The following is a 17,021-nucleotide window of genomic DNA, read 5'->3' as shown; positions in this document are numbered from 1 at the left end:
ATGCAACCGAGTTATTTACAAATATTTTAATTAAGACCAACTCCACCTGATGCATGCGCAATCGTCTCGTAGATTTGACAGGACTCCGAATGAATTTCTGCGGAAGTAATTGGGGGTAATGCGACATTTCTCATGTGCTGATATTAAATTCCCCGTTACTCGTAATTATCCTGTTTTTTTACCGAGTATTTTTATTCGAAAAATTCTTACGGCACTCGTTACTGAATTCAATATTGCGTATTGGGGTACCTTTCTAAAAATAATTGGATAAATGGAATATGATTAATTTTTTATTTATCCCTATCCGCCCGCACAGTGGCTCTATGACTAATCGATTTAAATTATATTTCATTAATGTTTACATTTCGTACTCACGTCCATTTGCGGTGGAAACGATCCTGAAAAGAAAATATCGCAACTCATCGTGCGGAACAAATTAATTGAAAAATCTAGCGCAATGAATTTATTCTGTCGAATTTTTATCTCAATCATGTCGGAAATTGCTAACTTTTTGCGACAGAGAAAACGCCCAACGATTTCGATTTTTCTGTGCAACGTATTCTGTTGAAATTTATTGCATATAAATTCCTTGAGCTTTTCAGTTTTTGTTTAATTTCGCAACAGGCTGGAATTCATTATTCATAATATTTGATATGTATACATAAATAATGAATATTCAAGTAGAAATAATTTCTACATGAATTTAATATCCACTATCTCGATAATATGTATCCTTGGGCAAACCAGGATATATTTAACTGCCATTTTTTGCAATAAAATTGCCACACATTCCTTGAGCTTTAAATTCTGCATTTCAGTGCCACTCAAACACTCCACATATATCTGATATATTCCATTTTACCGCTAAATATATGTCCGTATAATAAATATATATTTTGTTTACAATGTAAATTCATTGAGTATTTTTCTCGTCTCTTAAAAAACATGTAAACAGTCCCGAGTAGATTATCCGGCTGTGAAAATATAATATAATGCAAATATATTATTTCATGTCGTAATGTTGAATTTTGTTACGAGAAATTCAACAGACAGAATATCGACTGGGATTTTTGTATCAATGACAGTGCGAATGGCCCATAAAAAATGCTCGCCATGTCTTAAACCATGTGGAATGTTTTTTTCTTGCATTATAATTTTACGTACTCTAAAGTTTAACGATCCATCACGACGAAAAATTGTTACCTCACGAGCGATAGTTTTTCTTCCGGGAATCGCAGAAGGTGTCTGACTTTCCCGCTATTTAAAAAAAGTATAGTGCAGTCAAGACTTTAATTCTCGAGCTCCTTGGGGCATCGGCTAATTCAATCCATTGAAAAAAAATATTTATTAATTATCATTTTGCCAACACTTGTCTCAATGCGTGTACATTTACACCCTGAATGATAGAAATGTCGCATGAAGTGAGACCCGCTGAGGTTTTAATTATAAACTCGACCGGTTTTTCACCTCAAATTTTTCAGCTATTTTCCTGAATTTCTAGGCCAATTGAGAGCAATTGAATCACTGCACTCACATTTTTCATCTGTACATGTTATCATTGATATCATTGAATTTACTGAGCACGTAGTTGATATCCGCTCTGTAATTGTAGCCCTCAAAGTCATTTGCTCGAGGCTATGGCTCACTGTGACGAGGTGACGTTTAATTAGTCGCATTAACAATTTATAGTTATTTTATTTATTTCTTTCATTTTTATCTTGACGGCTCAGGATTAGAGAGGTTATCCACGAAGCCTTTTATTTTTTTTAGATAAATTAATAAATATCTCTTTGTTTTTTGCTTGTCAATTGAAATTTTCATTTTATCCAAAAAAATTTTTTTTTTTGTCTGTAGATTTTTGGGGATTTAAAGGGAACGAGGGAATTTATTGCAACGAGTAATGAGATGGTATTGTTGATTAATGAGTTTCATTAGAACCTACTGATGATCGTAATTAAAAACAACGAGGAATGCAGTCGATGCAGGATGAAGTGATACACGTCAAGAATTGTCGCACCAAACTGGAAAAATTCAAGAGCACAATTAAAAAATTCCTTTTCATTTTATTTTCCATTTAAAATACCTTTCCAGGAATATCAGAATTTTCCACCATCTCTATTTCTAATTATTGTCAATAATAATTAACAATTCACTTTCGCAAAATTCAGGATAATCAAAAAATGAATTATCCCAAGGAATTATTTATTGTGTAATTAATTGTTTATTATTCTCGTAAAGATTGTACCGATTTTTTTCGTTTAAAAATTATATTTATTCGGTGATTGGAGTAATTGAATATTTTCAATGGATAATTCCTTTCCATCCGCGTTCTTTTCCTCAGCAATAATTCGATTCTCTAATGCATAAGGAATATCCACTCATGCAATTCCTGATTGTACCGATGGGTAATTCGTGTAATGTTTTTCCCGCGTGAGGTAATAACACAGCCCATCATATCGCGTGCTATAACCATTGAATTGCTAATGTAACTTGTAAGTACCGTGGAAAAAGGATGAAATTTTCAGAAAATATCATAAACAAATTACAGATATGGATTGGTTTACTTTCTAGACTTCCATAGATTCTACCAATTATGCTAGATCGATTTCGTGGGTAATCCTACACAATTACTTTTATTTTTCCATCTTCACTATTAAATTAAATATAACAACCCAATTTTTATTGTTTTTATGAAAAAATCGCTGATTTCGGGGAGAAATTCTAACCCACGCAATATTTTTTTATGATCTCACTTCTAGATTGGGAAAATTATCGTCAACTGAAATCAATATCTGAAAATAAATAATTTTTTTTATTACCTAAAAGTCATAAACGTCATTAATTACGATGACGAAACAATCATAAAATTCTGGTGTTAATCAAGACCGCTGAAAAATCTAATATCTGAATGAATTGGATAAGAAAAAAAAAGTAAAAAAGTAAAAAAGATCATTTTCATTCTTATCTCCAAATAAATGTCATTACCTCGGATGAAATATTATGCCGTAATTACCATGACGTAATTACAATCATAATAAAATCCCAGGACCAATCAAGACCGTTTCGCTAAATAAATTCTCAGCGAAAAAAAAAATGTATTTTTCACCTAAAAAAACCTGAAATTGTACAGTTTTTTCTCTCGGGTGTACTTACTGCTTATTCACAGATATGGCAATGAAGATAGCCTCAGGGCTTCTTCTCGCAATCGCCATCCTTGGCTCCATAAAACTAGATCACAGTCTCATGTCTGCACATTAAATGTCTATTTCCCTGGATTTTCATCTATGTAAATTTCCCCCGGAGAAAATCATGCGCCAATCCTGAAATGCAATGAACAATTTGACATCCAGCGATGAATCATCAAAATATTTGTTCCATTGTTCTACCCCACCACTATTGTTGTTCCCACTGAATATCTGCAAATAGTTGCTTACTCTCGGGTGTTATAACGCGTTACAAAATAATGGGAATCGTTAAACTTTCGCAGTGAGGGGAATTTTCGCAACGTCACACAACGAGAGCGCATTAACATCCAGACAAAGTGGGGTGCACTCGAATAATGAAAAAAAAAATTATAAAAAAAAACATTGAGGACTAAATGTACGAGTCCCAGCACTTGGTGTACAAGAGGGGAGTAAATGGGGGATATTACGCAAAACTTAGTTCACTAACCGGTGAGTGGACCTGTCCAGGGTAATTGCTAATGAGCCTAATATTGAAAAAGTTGGAACAAAGAGTCTCCCAAACCGACACACCCAGAACAATCAATTCTTTCCATCAAATAAAATTGAATAAACAATATTCCATCAACTCGATTCATTCAATTTATTCAAATAATCTCAACTGAAATTTGAATTTGCATTATTTCCCCCCACAAGCTGCACATTTCTATTCGATAATAATCCCAATTAACAAATGGTATTTTACAATAATTAATTACACGTGGGAGTTGTTGAGCGTGAATTTTTTTCGGAAACCCCAAGCGAAAGTTGCATAAGTAAAAATTAATAAAGATAGCACAGAGAAGTAATGGAGTAATTGTTCTGGGAACTGGTGTCCACAGAAGGGCAATTACTACATCCCAATGTTGACTATTATCATAAAATTAATCAGAATAAACTCGCATGTAGGGAATGGTGATACGCAGTCTGGTTTTCTTCAAATGGTGATCCGTCAGATTAGTGGTCAAAACAAGGCGGCCAATTTGTGCCAAGGTATCGCCATTTTATACCCGACAACTCCCCGACCTTCTCCCAAGTTCTAGGGGATCACGTAGAAAATTATTTCGCAGAATAAAAAAACACCTCACGCATTTTATGGGCTAAATTCCGCAGCCTCTGCGCATTATTTCAGAGAACTTCTCGATAAATAATTAATTTGAACTAAATAATTTCTAAAATACCCATAATATCTATTATTTATTGATTGATTTATGATTATTATTAGAGAATATTCGAAGAGATTCTCATCATGCGTATTAATTTCCTGAAAATAAAGTCCCCATCAGTTCCTCGGATGAATTGAATTTAAATCGAGTATTCTGTCGATTTCTAGATCATTGGACCAGAAAAATAACGCAACATTCATTACCCAATACCAAAATATCAGGATTTCAGAATAAATTATCAGTTGATCTCAAAATGATAAACAATTCGAATTTTTTCGACTCCACCGATATAGAATCTGTCGTACGTAACTCGCGATCGCAGCCTGGAATTCACGAAAGAGACGTTTTAGGAAATTTCCGAAGCGATTTCCAGATCGGTTGATCTCCATGGCTCCCTCATAGATCCAATGAGTGTCAATAGATCTCAATCTACCCAAAGAATAACCAATCATCAAAATTAATCCGTAAAAAAGAAATTAGGGCGCAAATTTTCCTGAATTTTTCACTAAAATTTACAGTGCGTAACACACGATCGGTGAAAACGATTTGTAATCGATTGGATTCGATGAGTTTTGGTAAATCTCGATGATAAATAAATGGGGTGATAATGGTGCGAGGGTGTAGTTAAGAATTAGCGAATAGTGAAAGGGGCTCTCCCTCTATTTGTTGCAAATGCCTCCATGTGCAGAGACTTGCTTCTGATCGGTTTCCCCTGCTCGTTTCCCTCTGGCCTCTACTGTGGGGCAGGGCACTCCTATAAAAGCTAACGTCGCTGCCCCTAATCTACGTAGTGCAACCTGTGCTTCACAAGAAAAACTCAATCATCATGAAATTCTTCGTAAGTCTGCACAATTCAATAATACCGATCATACCGATCATTATACCGATCATACCGATCGTTATCCCCACCATCAAATCCAAATAGACAACTGCTGAATACTAATGACACAGTTTATCCAATCCATATCACAGTTAATTCCAGTTAATTAACGATTAATTAACGATTTAATTCGTCTCCTTTCAGATCGCTCTCTTTGCCCTCGTGGCTGTCGCCGTTGCCGCCCCCGGCTACGAGGTAATGAACATTCAATTAGTCCCATCCAACGAACATGTCTGTGTCTCGAATTAACATCAAACATTGTCCATAATAATTGTCCAAGAGTACCGAGGGTATCTCAGTAATTCGGGGGAATGAAGAATTCATTTGTAATCAGAATGACAACATCGATTTTCTAACTCCATTGTCTTCACGCCTCGTAACGCCAGTTTGCAAACCGCCATTTTCTCTTTTCAATTAATCCTCATGACTCGTCAAATCATCAACAAGGCATGACTTCAGCGTCGTTCTCCCTCAATAATCCTGGAAATAAAATCGGTAACGAAAAGACAAGAATAAACAGTAACAACTCGATTACTTCTTCAAATTCCCCGGAATCTCTGAATCTAATAGACGTATCAAAATTTTTCTAATAACCTTTTTTGTAAACCATAACAAGACCTCCAGAAAAGGTATTGATAAAAAAATCGGTATCTACTGTAGATTCAGAGATATTCCATGAGAATTGATAAAATTCGATTGTCACTCTTTCTCTTCGTTACTGCCATCGTCATCTCCAGCATGTGATACCCCATCGTTTGATTGACAAACCGAAGAACCGAATAAAGAACCGATAGCATGAGTAACCCAAAGTCGATCGATGCCCGGTGATCGGCGGATGTCGTGATAACATGGTGATCATCAGGTGATATCCCGTCATGGTATTCCCATATAAAAGGCGGTCTCTATCACTGGAATTTGTGCCATAAAATTCAGGATCCCTGGCAGGGTTGGAACGCGTGGAAGCCAGTTATCAAATCGTCGGGATGGCAGCCAGCCTGGCCATCGTCGGGTTGGCAGAAGTCATCTGGTTGGCAGCCAGCGTCAGCTGGTTGGCAAAAGTCCGGTTGGTCCTCTGGCTGGTCTCAGCCCTCTCACGGTTGGCAACAGCCATCCCATGGCTGGTCACAGGTAATAAAAAACCAATCACGAGTGAATGAAAAAAATTAAATAAAACGGCTATCAATCATCGTCCTGATTACGCTACACTCTCATCAGTCATCGTGGGGATGACTAATCATCGACTTTTCCATCATTTCAAAACTGGATAAAATCTCGTACCAGTCTTTTCCTACTTTCTCCGCATTTACGTCGATAAACTCTCTATACACCAGTGTTATCCAACATCAAACTCAATCATCAAAGCAATCATCAGGATTCATAACGAAATCATAATGAATTCATCAATGATCTTGCGATTCTCATTAATTCACCCGGGAAGTGGTGCCGTAAAATAATGAATATTCCGTTAAAGTTTTCCATAGATATCTCGGAAACCGCGGGAGATACCCAAAATCTTGTACTTACCTTTTTTGCAGGGATTAGTGACTTCTACAAAAAAGATAGAGACAAAAATTTTGATAACTCTATTGGCTTGGGAGTTATTTTTGAAAATGCTGAAGATATTGAAATTCGATCTCATCACTGTCTTATGATTGTGTCATCTCATCTCTTGGGGATTGATGAATGGTTGATTAATGGTTCTGAATTTATTCTTTCAGCACGCTCACCATGTTGATGCTATCCAGGTACCCCAGCAGCCAGCAATCCCACCACTCCACCCCCACCCACTTCACCTGAAGGCACATGCTCATGTTCAGCATATTCCCTACCATCATGCACACATCGGACATCCCCATCTCATCGGCTACGAAGTTGCTGTTCATGAGCCCGAGGTAAAGCACGTCGTCAAGCCCGTCCACGGTCACGGCTGGTAAATCAACAAATCCAACAAATCCAACCAATCCACCATAAAGACCGGTCCACTGGTGATCCATCCATAATCGGATAATCATTTCACCAATTGATTTTCCCATTACACCCGGCCTTCCGCATACTGTCATCCAGACTCTCACCCGAATCTGTCATTGACCGTTTGGAATAAATCACCGAAAAGCAACACCCTGGTCATCATCTCTAAATCAATGGATTACGTCGGAGGTGGATCACAAGGGGACCCTGGACCTCGGCTACCAAAACTTCAACAGAAAGAAACACGCAAAAGACAAATTTTCCGAGTCTCTCTAATTTTCCTGAAAATCACACACGTATAAAAAAAGATCTAATCAAAATGATGAAAAATCTTATGTCTCTCGTGCGGCATGTGATAGCGAAGAAGACATTGTACGCTCATTTATCCCCCATTGTATAGTTTTTTTTCCCCCACATTCATCCAGGACCTCGAGACTTTTATTTATTTTCTAATAAAAGCTTATTTTTATGTCTTGTGATACATTATTGCTATTTATTTCACCCACCACTCGTGCAATTGTAGAACAATTAAGAAAGGAATACAAAAATGCAGATCCAGTGAAATCCGGAAAAATGAAAAAATAATTGCGACAATTATTATAATGGGATGCGAAATAATTTCAATTGCGGTTGCATGGGAATAATAAAAATAGGCGGATTATTCATTTCGGTGGTTTAATCTTTCATGTTTCAATTTTATTTGACAGGGACTTATTGTCGCTCATCCCGAAGAATATCGTGGTAACACATGCAATGGATGAACCCGTATTACCCACGAATCAATTTTCCATGTTACCAGGGAAACCCAAAGTCCAAACAAGTCGCCCTACACTTCGACATTTCCACTTGCGTATGGGAAAATTCGTATCCCACGATATCACGTGTTATGGCAGTCTTATCATCCACCGCATGCGACCATTAACTACTCTTCAATGATGATCATCATCATTTCTATATTCTCCCCTTAATTTATTCATAAATTCGTAATGAACAAATTATGACTCGGACAGTATCACAAGGAATAATTTAGAAATAATTAATGCGATTGCAATTGATAAATAGAAATTACTGAATGCAATTGATGATTAACAATTAATTGGGAATTCATATTGCAATTTCCTCTCATTTTTTTAAATGTATAATCTTTCATTTTTTCAAGACTATTGTTTATATTTATTAGTTTTTAGTCTTGAATGTTATCCTGTAAAGAATTTTCATTTTATCTCGATTTAATTTGATCTCTTAGAAAATTTTGTAGTGAAATATTTTCTGTGGTGATTCGGAATAATTATTTAATGATCCATAAATTCATCAGAATTATTCCCATAACTCTGCCGTCAACCAATGACGAAACCGTGGAATTTGCTGGTGGTACCGACACCTATTCTCGTGCTATTTCATAATTCATACAATAATGCTATTGTTGGCTGAAACATGAGCGACATAAATGGCACTTGCCATACGAAATTAATGCCAACAGTTATAAATAAAAATCATATCGCAAAAAATATCGCAAAAATATCGCATGAAATATCAAACAAAGAACATTATAATTTAATTCATAACTTACGCGAAATTTATTCTCATCTTTAAGTGAAAAATTGAATAATCAAGTAATCCATGAGAATTATGGAAAAAAAGGAAATCGCGGTTATTGTTTCCTTGGATTATTGGGATAGATCATTTGTTTAGATTTATTGTTTAATTTATGTCAGTGGGATTTTGGATTCTGTCTAGAGTCGATTGGGTTCCTCGGGTGGAATCAATACGAGGATTTACTGCGGACGGTACTATAAAATAAGACAGGTTCATTGGGTCGAAGGTTTTTTTCTTAAGAAGTTCGTACCAGGCTGTCTTGCTCTCCAAACTTCCGTTGTTGGGAGTTGTCTTTAATTTTCGTTGATTATCATTAAATTCAACGAGATTATACGAATTAATAACCAGTCAATAATTGATACAAAAAAAATAAGAATTCCATTGAAAGAGATTACCGGAATGTCTAGTTAAAAGTGAAGATAAATATGTAAATAGAGTCGTTTGTAGTGATCATTTAAACTTGAAAATTTCAGGGCTCCTGTAATCTATGATTTAAAAATATTAACTGGAGCACTTACAATCGTATCAAATGCAGTCAAGCCTGATACACTTTCTCCCCTTCAACTTCTCCAACAGTTATTGCTTTTACTCGTCAGTTGCACAGCTGTTACGCGAATAATCCCAACTCTCGTTGAGAAATAACTGGCAAAAATGTGTAATAGTCATCTGTTATCCTACAATGTTCACCAGCAGCATTCATTGCTCCTATTTTCCCCATTCCAGGAATTCATTCCCCGGATGGTCATCGAAAACCATCGGAATTTCAAGTCAATTCATCATCGCAAAATAATTCCAGACACTGCATTCCTGGAAATCATTCCAATCAAAATTTCAATTCTCCATCAAAATATCGCCAATCAATTTACCAATCGCCATTATTCTTCAATCATTCAGATCATATTCATCAATCCCAAACAGTAGAAGAATCAATAATCATTAATACTGGAGTTTGTGAAATAATTTAGTAATTATTTCTGGATTAGGGAACGTGGGATTATTTTTTTTAATGCAGGTGATTAGTATTTCGATTTGTTTAGACTTGTAGATCAAGATGATTGAAACCGATCGAAGTCAGTTGGATCGTTGAAGAAGCGCCGTTGACGTTTGAAATTCTACATTGGACACCTGCTATTCCACGCGATTCCTGGGTGCCGTCAGTTCGATCCGGTCAGTGGGACAACGAGCATGAACCAACAACACCGTAAGTATCCACATACACTCGGAAAAACAAAAATACTTTCCCCAAGAGAATTAATTACCCATCTACATTACCTTCCCCCAACGCAAATCACATCTTTCATTTTTTCAGCATTTCCAAATACTTAATTATCATTCCTCATCGATAATTCAACAGTAATTAATTAATTCATTAATTTTTATAGAGCATGAGTCACCGTCAGTTTACTCCATCAGCAGTAAAACACATTTGGTTACTGTTAAATCGAGAGATGCATAGTGAGTAGTAAAAATTAATTGATCATTGCATAATTAACAAAATAGTAAATTTAAGAATTGACGAAAAACCGTGAATTTTTCAGTTTTAAAAAGACACGAAAGAAAAGTTTGTACGTTTTGATGACTCTATCCGTTTTAATAGCCGGTTTGATGGCCAGTGTTATTACCCTTGGCATCCTCTGTACGTATGAAAACCAAATGACAAATTGATGGAAATCGACAGGCATTGAATAATTGACATACCCAAAACCCTATTTCCAGACTCAAGAGTGAAGGTCGCTCAACCCATATGTTACACCGAAGAGTGTGTCAGAATCGGTGAGCTCTCACGTAACTTATCATAAATTTAATTCTCCTTGATGCTAATCCAGATTTTATTTACACTACCGTGTGCATGTGGGTGCTAAATATATTTATATTTAACAAGCTGCAAGTCTCAAAGAGTCTATGGATACGTCTATAGATCCATGTGAAAACTTTTACCAGTGAGTACAGTGAACTTATCAATCTCGCATTTATTTATTAATGAGTATTTTCAAGGCTCATTGAAGTTTTCATTGATTAAAAGGCTAAGCCGTGGTATTATCCAGTATATAATCATTCAATTTGATTGAGTAATTACGGCTTTTAGATATGCATGTGGAAGGTGGTCAGAGAATCATCCGACTCCAGATACCAGCATGATGCACTCCTGGTTCAGCGAGAGATCGGATAAAGTAACACGCAAAGTTCGTCAGCTTCTCAGGAATAATCTCACCGATGTACCCTGGGCTGTTTCCCAGGCGAAGATGCTTTATGACAGTTGTGTCAACACTGGTCTGTTCATTCTCCATTTTTCAACTCAAATGCTTTATTTATTACTCTAGAGAATTAATTCATTAATTATTATTATTGTTATTATTATTATTATTCATTTCAGGATTTATGGATACTCTTGGACTCTCGCCATTATTAAATCTCCTGAAGGAACTAGATATCCCCCAAGTCCCGGCAATTCTCGGTAAAGAGGACGGGAATTTCATTGAAAAAATTGGAAAAGTCAGGCGAATTCTCGGGAAGGATGTGCTAATTGGGTTCAGTGTCATTCCTGATCCTAGAAATCGCAGTAGGAATATTATTATTTTGGATTCCCCTTCGTCTGTTAGTCCTCTGCCTGGGTTGGTTTATCAATAAATAATTGTAATGGCTGTTTTAATAATTGTGATAATACCCTAAGATTATGATCTCAGAGACAGAGAGATCGAGAGAAGACTGAAAAGTCTTCGAACGAGAATGGCCAGGTCGTCGATATATGAGGAAGATGTGGCTGTTAATCCTGTAGCAATTGAAAAGGCCTACATCGCTGCGGTAATTAGGGAAGTAATCAGCAACGGCACTTCCTTATCCTGCAATTCATCTAGTGTTATCTCATCCTCGGAGGAAGATCGTATTGCCAAAGCGGCGCACCACATATACGAGCTGAGTGCAATATTCTATTATGTACGAAAGACTTCAGAGATTTAAAATATAGAAAGAAATCTTGCGCTACAATTTTTCATTCTTTACAGATGAGTCGAGAAGATAATAACGAAACAGTGACTGACGAGGACATCACTGACAAGGACTACATGCTCGTGGATAATCTCCAAAGATTGACTGATAATTATGTCAAATACGAGAATTGCTCGTTAAAGCCTAGGAAAATTTGGCGGCCCTTCATCGAGGAAGTATGTCGTGGTGTCGTGGATTTGGATTTAGATGGGAGGGATAAAGTTCTGGTTGCCAATTTCGGGTATATCAAGGACTTGGCTCTGCTCTTAGCTACCACTGATGATGATAAATTAGGTAAAGTCACTCGCAGGATTGTCCCAGTGTTTATTCATCCTCTTTAAGATTCATATTCTGGTGTTTTTATTTTTCTTTTTTTGTAGAGAGCGCCATATGGTGGACTGTTGTAGACGTCGTTGCTCCTCATTCTTCCAACAATTTGAGAAAAATTTGGGCCGAATATATCGATAAATTGATCAGTATTGAAGTCTCAGAGCCGAGGTCCATACACTGTGCCGATGTAGTTAATTATATGATGGGTAAAATAAAAATTCAAGCCTTTAAACAGTGTAATTCGGAATTAGATGAGTGATGAGCTCGGGGAATCACAGAAACCCGTCGGTATAGACGGTTTCTTAATCACCGAACTCTTGTCATTAATAATTTATCGTATGCCAGATGAGTATCAATGTATTTATCCAGGAATGGCGGTTTCCTGGCTGTTTGTCGAGCCGGAATTCTCCAGTAATGTCGCTCCCAAGGTCGTTGAGATGCTGGAGCACATTCGGACATCATTTGCTTCATTGGTTGCCACCACTGCTTGGATGGACCAAAAAACTAAACTCTCGACCCTCGAGAAATCGAAAAAAATGGTGTACGTTATCGGACATCCTGATTGGCTGTTCGAGGACAAAATACTGAATGAATACTACGAAGGAGTGAGAATAGTCTTTTTCGTATTTGATTTTTTTATTTTCAAAAAACCCTTTGCTCTTTTAGGAAATTCTTCAACTATTCACGATTTTGGATGAATTTCAGATAGACATGAAGGAGGACACGTATTTCGATAATATGCTGTCGATAGCTCGATTGATGAGTAAAACAGAAATTGAAGGTGTCGAAGAAATAAATCACATGAATAATACATAGTAATGACCTCTCCGTTCTAAATATATTATATTATATATTAAACGAACTATTTAATTGCGTTGGAAATAATTTTCAAAATAGTGCAATTATTGCAATAACTTTTTCGTTGTTTAATTGACTTTAATTTCGACAGTTGGGCCGCTGGACCGACAGACGTAAATGCTGTCTATACAGTCGTTGCCAATCACATAAGTAAGTTCTCCCTTAAAATCCTCATTATTATAATCAAATAAATAATCATTCATTGAAAATAAATCCTCGAAATGGACGCAGCAATTCCGGCTGCCATTCTACAATTTCCGTTCTATGAATTGGGCCTGGAGTAAGCGAAATAAAAATTCACGGACTATCGAATTAAAATGAGTAATAAACAATTACTTACAGAGCTCTCAATTACGGTGCGATTGGTACAATTTTGGGTCACGAGTTGACCCACGGTTTTGATAATAGCGGTCGTCTTTACGACGGAGATGGCAATCTTCGTCAATGGTGGAGCAACGACACCATCCTCGAGTACAAGGACAAGGTGGAGTGCTTCATTCAGCATTACGGAGAGTACTACGAAGAAGAGGTGAGTACCTTTGGACTAAAGTTATTAACAAAAATTTTGTCTCAATAGGTTCGGAGATAAATTCTAGTTTTTGTTTGGAACTTGATTTCCGGGATATTTTAGTGGTATGTTTTTGACTCTAGGTGGATGAGCACATTGACGGCCAGTTGACCTTGGACGAGAATATCGCCGACAACGGTGGTCTGCGTGAAGCTGTTCTTGCCTACAGGAGGTGGAAGACCAAACACGGTCAAGAGCCTGCGCTACCGGGTTTCACTCACCTAAGCCACGAGCAGCTGTTATTTTTGGCTTTTGCTCATGTAATCACACATTTGTTTACTATTCCAATCCTCACGCATAAATTTAGTCTACAACCCATCGCGCATAATTTAGTGTCCAATTCCTGCTTGATAGTGGATCCCCGTTCCCACGGCTCTTCAAGGTTCAATCCATTCTATTTTATTTCCATTGGATTTTTTGTCTCAGTCGAATGATTTTTTTTTTCTATTTCTTGGATGAAATCATTTCTTCATAAAAATTGTTTAATTACTGAATAATTATTTTGTTAAAATTCAGTTATGGTGCGAATCTCATACTCCAGAGTCCTTGAGGTGGATGCTCCGGGATTCGCATTCACCAGGACACGTGAGATTGAAAGCAGTTTTAACGAATTCTAAGGAATTCAGCGAAGCCTGGGAGTGTCCTGTTGGAGCACCCATGAATCCACGAAAAAAATGCCGCATTTGGTGAATCAAAAATATCAATTCAGTTATCATGAATTTATGCCGATTCATTCCAAAGTCACAGAAAGTCAACCGCGAGTTGAAAATATATTTGTAATAAAAGATTTTTATTTACGTACAAAAATGCGGAGTTATCTTTTTACACAGTCATCACTTTTGAATGGATGCCATTGTTAGATTTAATAGCGAATAGCGCCTACAAATACTTGGCGTCGATTAGGGCAAACAACATCCATTTTAGTAAACGTATCCACCGTTGGATCCAATGAGTTGAGTAGAGCCTTGACTTGAGGAGTGGCTACTGACGCTGGAGTCTTGCACCTGTGGTGCCTGAAAAAATGATTGAATGTTAGCATAATCTGAGGATCCCCCGAAGTTGGCTGCGTCGTTATTTGCGAAGCTTGGAAGATTATCAACCGATTGACTGAAGCTGATTGTTTCGTAGTTGGATGATTGGCCGGATGTCTGGGACTGCTCGACTGGTGCTGATGCAGCGTCAACTGAATGAAATTGGATTATTCATTAATACTATCTTTTTAATAAACATTTGAGGACGGGCGAGAGTGCTGTTGGGGATGAAGAAGAGAGAGAACGACTGATTTTACATACCTTCGACGCTTTGGGTTGAAACAGCTGCAGAGTGGTAATTCTGGAGTGGTGCCTGTGCGGGTGCAGATTGATAGCTCTGAACTGGTGCCGATTGATAGCTCTGAACTGGTGCAGATTGATAGCTCTGAACTGGTGCAGGCTGGTAGTTCTGAACTGGTGCAGACTGGTAGTTCTGAACTGGTGCAGGTGCTGGTGTAGGCTTGTAGTGTTGGACAGGTGCGGCCTGACGTGCTGGGGCTTGAGGGGCTAAGTATTGGCGTACACCCTGGGGAGCTGACTGTACGTGCTGGTGAACAACTGGGGCAGTACGTGACTGTTGGGGAGCAAGGTACTGACGAGATGGTTGAGGTGCTGGTGCAGCTTGACGCTGAACACCTGGAGCGGACTGTTGAGGAGCTAGATAACCTCGGTTAGCCTGGGGAGCTGGAGCTGTTTGTGGCTGGTAATAGTTCTGAGCTGGAGCTGTCTGTTGCTGATAATGGTTCTGAGCTGGGACAGCCTTTTGCTGATAATGGTTCTGAGCTGGGGCAGCCTTTTGCTGATAATGGTTCTGAGCCGGGGCAGCCTGTGGCTGGTAATGATTCTGAACTGGGGCAGCCTGTGGCTGATAATGGTTCTGAGCTGGGGCTGCCTGTGACTGGTAATGATTCTGAGCTGGGGCAGCCTGTGGCTGATAATGATTCTGAGCTGGGGCAGCCTGTGGCTGATAATAATTCTGAGCTGGGGCAGCCTGTGGCTGATAGTGATTCTGAGCTGGGGCAGCCTGTGGCTGGTAATGGTTCTGAGTTGAGGTCGAAGCTGCCTGACGTTGTGGCTGATTTGCTGGCAGATAAGTCGAAGAAGGTGCGCTTACTTGATGGCTCTGCTGCTGTTTTTTTTATGATAAAATCATAATCATAATTATGAGTTATGAATAATTATGAACGACAAACGCGTAATTCATTAATTATTTCGGATAATAACGAATGAATCGATGAGATTATAAATTTACCGTGGATTGACTGTGATGACCAGCACCAAGGGGTGCTCCAGCCTGGTGGTTCGGTGGTCCATAAACAGCCGCTGGAACCGGTGCGGAACCGTGGTGATGATCATGATGGTGTCCAGTTCCATATCTTGGATCACCCGGGAGAATATCCCGCTTCACTTTTTCAGCTGAGCAAAGAGCCACGCCAAAGAGGCAAATCTGCGAACGAGAAAGAAAAAAACAGTGACTCATTGAATCAATGATTTTAATTATTAATTAAATCAAATTGATCAATTGAATCTTATAATTGCACGTGTGTGCTCGTTATCATTGGCACTAATTGTTTGGAACACTGATAGTTTTTGGGGATAAATATTCTGACACTCACCATCAACGAAAGGATTAGCTTCATGTTTATCGGTTGATGTTTCGTTGAGAGTTGAATACCTCTGGACGGTCATCCCGATCTTTTATATGAATCCGATGCTCCCTTCTTAATGTGTCGAAATTCTTATGGCATTGGTAACAGCTAGATTTTTTCATTACAACTTTTTCACCGTCTCCAGACTGACCTCCCCCACGCGCACATCTTTTCTCTCGAGGTCCCCTAAATAATTTTTGGGAGAGATGGTCCGGAGGCAGTCGCATCCTCTACGTTTATTTCATTCACCGGTAAAGAACAATATACCGTGATATATCATCTCCGTGATCTGCGAGGATCATTTAATATTTCGAGAAAACACAGGTATTTCGCCGTCAAATCATTCTTCCCCAAAAATATTATTATAAACAATTTAATTAGTACATATAAAATTCAAGTACATTTTTATGACATTTGTTTATTGTTGAGGGTAATAAAAAATATCATGATTTTTTTAAAATCCGTATATCTATTGATGAATGGAATGATTAGAATGTTTTGAACAACTCGGAGAGACAAAAGCGAGAGACTTCTCGTCTTTATTCATTATGCAACACCGGTTACTGAATTATTATAGACATATGTCAACAATTCCCATTTCTTGACTCGTAAACTTTCCAAAAAATATGCGTGGATGTCACACAGTCCGTGAAGACGAGAGTAATCTATTAGTTGTAGTGAAAGTGAATTTGAATATAAATTAATGAAGAATTTCCTTTTGAACTTTCGATGATTTTCCTCTGAAATTCTATCCCAACATTTTAGAATT

The 17,021-nt window shown here is 37.8% G+C and overlaps 3 protein-coding genes across 5 annotated transcripts; 2 read left to right on the top strand and 1 right to left on the bottom strand.

Annotated features, from left to right (window-relative positions):
- Positions 1 to 5,165: 5,165 nt before the first annotated feature.
- On the top strand, positions 5,166 to 7,714 carry LOC105271083 (histidine-rich glycoprotein). Of its 2 annotated transcripts, none has more exons than XM_011312418.1 (3): positions 5,166 to 5,225; positions 5,412 to 5,462; positions 6,986 to 7,714. In XM_011312418.1, the coding sequence occupies exons 1-3, from the start codon at positions 5,214 to 5,216 to the stop codon at positions 7,199 to 7,201; spliced, it is 279 nt and encodes a 92-aa protein (XP_011310720.1). In that variant the 5' UTR covers positions 5,166 to 5,213; the 3' UTR covers positions 7,202 to 7,714. The 2 variants fall into 2 exon arrangements, with proteins under 2 accessions (XP_011310720.1, XP_011310719.1); XM_011312417.1 differs by lacking the exon at positions 6,986 to 7,714 and adding an exon at positions 6,201 to 6,959.
- Positions 7,715 to 9,992: 2,278 nt separating this feature from the next.
- On the top strand, positions 9,993 to 14,278 carry LOC105271082 (endothelin-converting enzyme 1). 2 transcript variants are annotated; one of them, XM_011312416.1, is made up of 17 exons: positions 9,993 to 10,032; positions 10,214 to 10,286; positions 10,370 to 10,467; positions 10,548 to 10,604; positions 10,714 to 10,771; positions 10,918 to 11,102; positions 11,206 to 11,443; positions 11,516 to 11,765; positions 11,834 to 12,110; positions 12,197 to 12,352; positions 12,516 to 12,751; positions 12,852 to 12,961; positions 13,096 to 13,154; positions 13,236 to 13,284; positions 13,347 to 13,533; positions 13,656 to 13,832; positions 14,089 to 14,278. In XM_011312416.1, the coding sequence occupies exons 1-17, from the start codon at positions 10,017 to 10,019 to the stop codon at positions 14,260 to 14,262; spliced, it is 2,400 nt and encodes a 799-aa protein (XP_011310718.1). In that variant the 5' UTR covers positions 9,993 to 10,016; the 3' UTR covers positions 14,263 to 14,278. The 2 variants fall into 2 exon arrangements, with proteins under 2 accessions (XP_011310718.1, XP_011310717.1); XM_011312415.1 differs by having other exon boundaries at positions 12,813 to 12,961.
- Positions 14,279 to 14,341: 63 nt separating this feature from the next.
- LOC105271094 (skin secretory protein xP2-like) lies at positions 14,342 to 16,243 on the bottom strand. The gene is made up of 5 exons (XM_011312428.1): positions 16,220 to 16,243; positions 15,856 to 16,050; positions 14,865 to 15,732; positions 14,673 to 14,755; positions 14,342 to 14,585 (listed from the first exon to the last, which is right to left on the bottom strand). Exons 1-5 carry the CDS (start codon positions 16,241 to 16,243, stop codon positions 14,493 to 14,495), a joined length of 1,263 nt encoding a protein of 420 aa, XP_011310730.1. The 3' UTR covers positions 14,342 to 14,492.
- Between the last annotated feature and the right edge of the window lie 778 nt (positions 16,244 to 17,021).

The sequence above is a fragment of the Fopius arisanus genome, unplaced genomic scaffold (assembly GCF_000806365.1).
Source record: "Fopius arisanus strain USDA-PBARC FA_bdor unplaced genomic scaffold, ASM80636v1 scaffold00100, whole genome shotgun sequence".
NCBI lineage: Eukaryota > Metazoa > Arthropoda > Insecta > Hymenoptera > Braconidae > Fopius > Fopius arisanus.
This window is presented reverse-complemented; position numbering and strand designations above follow the sequence as displayed.

Excerpts from the sequence above, each read along its gene's own strand:
- LOC105271083 (XM_011312417.1), top strand. Across the intron at positions 5,463-6,200 it reads TTGCCGCCCCCGGCTACGAG|GATCCCTGGCAGGGTTGGAA; the intron begins GTAATGAACATT and ends CATAAAATTCAG.
- LOC105271082 (XM_011312415.1), top strand. Across the intron at positions 10,605-10,713 it reads CGAAGAGTGTGTCAGAATCG|CTGCAAGTCTCAAAGAGTCT; the intron begins GTGAGCTCTCAC and ends ATATTTAACAAG. Across the intron at positions 11,444-11,515 it reads TCTGTTAGTCCTCTGCCTGG|AGACAGAGAGATCGAGAGAA; the intron begins GTTGGTTTATCA and ends TTATGATCTCAG.
- LOC105271094 (XM_011312428.1), bottom strand. The coding sequence starts at position 16,243 with ATGAAGCTAATCCTTTCGTTGATG. Across the intron at positions 14,756-14,864 it reads TTCAACCCAAAGCGTCGAAG|TTGACGCTGCATCAGCACCA; the intron begins GTATGTAAAATC and ends AATTTCATTCAG. Across the intron at positions 14,586-14,672 it reads CAATCAGCTTCAGTCAATCG|GCACCACAGGTGCAAGACTC; the intron begins GTTGATAATCTT and ends TCATTTTTTCAG.